The 4492-nt window shown below is 32.8% G+C and overlaps 1 protein-coding gene across 1 annotated transcript; it reads left to right on the top strand.

Annotated features, from left to right (window-relative positions):
* The first annotated feature begins 102 nt into the window (after positions 1-102).
* Positions 103-4137, top strand: LOC121383020 (protein mono-ADP-ribosyltransferase PARP15-like). Its single transcript, XM_041512756.1, has 2 exons — positions 103-604; positions 3292-4137. The coding sequence occupies exons 1-2, from the start codon at positions 550-552 to the stop codon at positions 3576-3578; spliced, it is 342 nt and encodes a 113-aa protein (XP_041368690.1). The 5' UTR covers positions 103-549; the 3' UTR covers positions 3579-4137.
* The last annotated feature ends 355 nt before the right edge of the window (positions 4138-4492 follow it).

The raw sequence follows: 4492 nt of genomic DNA, 5'->3' as shown, positions 1-4492 counted from the left end.
TTGCCATTTGTTAACATTTTGAATGCAAAAACAGCTAATATAAAAGCTCCCACTGTGCATCCATTGAAACAGGCTTCAAACTGAAACCCATCCTTCGATGATGCAACTTTCTGATAAGTTGATAAAGACACTAATAGTATTTACTTACCTCTAATGTGTTACAATGTTTGCCAGTCGGTTAACTTATTTTTCACCATAAAATATTTAAATATACGTATAATGTATGTATGTATGAACAGAGTGATTAATATTGCTCCCCTAACTTAAATTATGGGCAGCCATTTATGATATTACCATACTGATACCATATAAATTCACATGCTAATTAAGAAGAGCTAAAAATTATTCTCAGCAGAGTGATGGGAAGCGAGAGTGATCGATTAGAGCAGAGTGGATATAAGATAATTTTACTGGTGTTTTTAACTGTAGATTGATCGCATCCAGAACAAGACTCTGTATGAACAGTACAAGGTGAGAGCCCAGACTATTGACAAGGCCAAACCAAATCAAGTGAATGAAAAAACACTGTGGCATGGCACTCTGAAGGAGATGCAGTCCAGCATCACCACGTACGGCTTTAATCGCAGCTTCTGTGACGCAACCTGTAAGTCGGACACAACAGAAATCAAAAACATTTCTACATTTCAGAAACAGATACTGTTTGCTGTGGGTTTATCATCAGCCATGATACATGTGCTGCATTTATGACAGCTCATACAAAATATAAATATTTTGCTCTTAATACAAATAGCATAGCCTATGAAGTAGTAACAATTGTTTCTTTATTCTTTAGTCTGTATATGCATTTAATATATATGTATGAGGATACGTTTGTAATGATAATGATGATGATAATGTAACATACATATTATCCAGCTAAGATGTAAAGCAATGATGATGATAATGTAACATATTTATTATCCAGCTAAGATGTAAAGCAATGATGATGATGATAATGTAACATATTTATCATCCATCTAAGATGTCAAACAATGATGATGATAATGTAACATATTTATCATCCATCTAAGATGTCAAACAATGATGATGATAATGTAATATATTTATCATCCATCTAAATGTAAAACAATCGTGACAATGATAATGTAACATATTTATCATCCAACTAAGATGTCAAGCAAAGATGATGATAATGTAACATACATATTATCCAGCTAAGATGTCAAGCAATGATGATGATAATGTAACATATTTATCATCCATCTAAATGTAAAACAATCGTGATGATAATGTAACATATTTATCATCTATCTAAATGTAAAACAATTATGATGATGATAATGTAACATATTTATCATCTATCTAAATGTAAAACAATCATGACGATGATAATGTAACATAGTTATCATCCAACTAAGATGTCAAGCAATGATGATGATGATAATGTAACATTTATCATCCAACTAAGATGTAAAACAATCATCATGATGATAATGTCACATATTTATCATCTATCTAAATGTGAAGCAATCATGACGGTCATAATGTAACATATTTATCATCCAACTAAGATGTCAAGCAATGATGATGATAATGTAACATATTTATCATCCATCTAAATGTAAAACAATCGTGATGATGATAATGTAACATATTTATCATCTATCTAAATGTAAAACAATCATGACGATGATAATGTAACATATTTATCATCCAACTAAGATGTCAAGCAATGATGATGATGATAATGTAACATTTATCATCCAACTAAACTAAGATGTAAAACAATCATGATGATAATGTCACATATTTATCATCATCTAAGATATAAAAGCAGTCATGATGTCACATATTTATCATCATCTAAGATATAAAGCAGTCATGATGGTCATAATGTAACATATTTATCATTCAACTAAGATGTGAAGCAATCATGACGGTCATAATGTAACATATTTATCATTCAACTAAGATGTGAAGCAATCATGACGGTCATAATGTCACATATTTATCATTCAACTAAGATGTAAAGCAGATGACGGTCATAATGTAACATATTTATTCAGCTAAGATGTGAAGCAGTCATGACGGTCATAATGTAACATATTTATCATTCAACTGAGATGTAAAGCAATCATGATGGTCATAATGTCACATATTTATCATTCAACTAAGATGTGAAGCAATCATGACGGTCATAATGTAACATATTTATTCAGCTAAGATGTGAAGCAGTCATGACGGTCATAATGTAACATATTTATCATCCAACTAAGATGTAAAGCAGTCATGACGGTCATAATGTCACATATTTGTTCAGCTAAGATGTGAAGCAGTCATGACGGTCATAATGTCACATATTTGTTCAGCTAAGATGTAAAGCAGTCATGACGGTCATAATGTCACATATTTGTTCAGCTAAGATGTAAAGCAGTCATGACGGTCATAATGTCACATATTTGTTCAGCTAAGATGTAAAGCAGTCATGACGGTCATAATGTAACATATTTATCATTCAGCTAAGATGTGAAGCAGTCATGACGGTCATAATGTAACATATTTATCATTCAGCTAAGATGTAAAGCAGTCATGACGGTCATAATGTAACATATTTGTTCAGCTAAGATGTAAAGCAGTCATGACGGTCATAATGTAACATATTTGTTCAGCTAAGATGTGAAGCAGTCATGACGGTCATAATGTCACATATTTGTTCAGCTAAGATGTAAAGCAGTCATGACGGTCATAATGTCACATATTTGTTCAGCTAAGATGTGAAGCAGTCATGACGGTCATAATGTAACATATTTGTTCAGCTAAGATGTGAAGCAGTCATGTTTGAATTTTTGTTCAGTGTAAGAACATCAGATGAATGATTGTAATTATTTTTTATTTTTTTAATTTCATTTTATGCCAGTATTTCGAGTTGACGGTATCCATGATCTAAATCTTTTGTAATTATAATCATGCTAAATAGCATATCCCTAAAAAAAGTATTTCTTAATTACAATGCTATATAAAAAAATTTTTACGACACCACTAGAGCACATTTATTGATTAATGGATGTCAAGGATCTTTCATATTCACCATTCCACAGACAGGCTAGCACATACCATGGCCTTTGATATACCAGATGTGGTACAATGCTATATAGCATATTCCTGAAAGTTTTTCTTAATTATAAATATGTATCTTTTGTAATAATTTTAATGTTAAATTTCATATCCCTGATCATAGGTATATCATAATTATGTTGTTAAATTGCATATCCTTAGCCATAAGTAGCTTGTAATTATAATGCTAAATGGCAGTTGTTTACTATTTTTTAGTGGACGAGTTAGGACAAGGTGTGTATTTCACACAGACATCTGAACTGGCTGTCAGCAAGTACTGCAAAGAAGATGTACAGAAGCAGAAGTATCTGTTCCTCAGCAAGGTTATCACAGGAGAGTTCATCAAAGGAACCGCCAAGTCAAGAGTTCCTCCCTGCATCGACAGTGCAAAACCAGAAGTCTTGTACGACTCGGTGGTGGACGATTCCAGTAATCCCACAACCTTCGTCATATTCAATGACACACAGGCGTATCCAGAGTACCTGATTGTTGTCCAGTCTTAACTGCAGTACATTTCGTTACAGTCTTATCTGGAATAGACTTTTGGACGTATAACTGTATTATATTGGGTAACAATCATTTCCAGAAAGACTTTCAGATGTATTATAGTTGGTAACATTCAGTTTTTCTTAACAGACTTTTACATTTAACTGTATTATATTTGGTGACACTTACTTTATTCTTTTAACCACATATTACTTGCTATGAGTTGTATCAGGAATACACTTTAAGGCTTAACTGTATTATATCACTCAATTTATTCATAATATATTTTCAGAATTAAATGCAATATATTTTGGAACATTCATTCCTTTTCTGCATCTATAGTTTGTTTTGTCTGTGTGAAAGTCGGAATTACCAAATGTTTGACATCCAATATTCGATTTTGAGTTACATTTTGATCAAATATATCATTTGAATGTTTCCTACATAATATTTGGTTTTTATTTATTTTTCATTGATGCTAAAATTGAGGGGCGGGATTTAGCTCAGTTGGTTGAGTGCTCACTTGAGGTGCTTGTGTCACAGGATCGAGCCACCTCGGTGGATCCATTCAGCTGATTGAATTTTTTCTCATTCCAACCAGTGCACCACAACTGGACAAAGGCCGTGGTATGTGTTTTACTGTCTGTGGGAAAGTGCATATAAAAGATCCCTTGCTGCATTAAAAAACATGTAGCGGGTTTCCTTTTTGTCTAGGTGTCGGATCTGTGCCTACACCATTAGGAACTAACTGCTTGCTGCACAGTGGTTTAAACATTATTTATTTCACAAAAGAAATGGATTGGCAAACAGGCCATTGGCCTATATTAATGCCTCTCCATACATACTTGCTGCACATAGTAACTGAGCAACACAAACTAATTAACATATAGCATCAATAATACTAACAGTTTTGGTAAACTGCCATGAGTAG

The sequence above is a fragment of the Gigantopelta aegis genome, chromosome 10 (genome assembly GCF_016097555.1).
Source record: "Gigantopelta aegis isolate Gae_Host chromosome 10, Gae_host_genome, whole genome shotgun sequence".
Classification (NCBI taxonomy): domain Eukaryota; kingdom Metazoa; phylum Mollusca; class Gastropoda; order Neomphalida; family Peltospiridae; genus Gigantopelta; species Gigantopelta aegis.
This window is presented reverse-complemented; position numbering and strand designations above follow the sequence as displayed.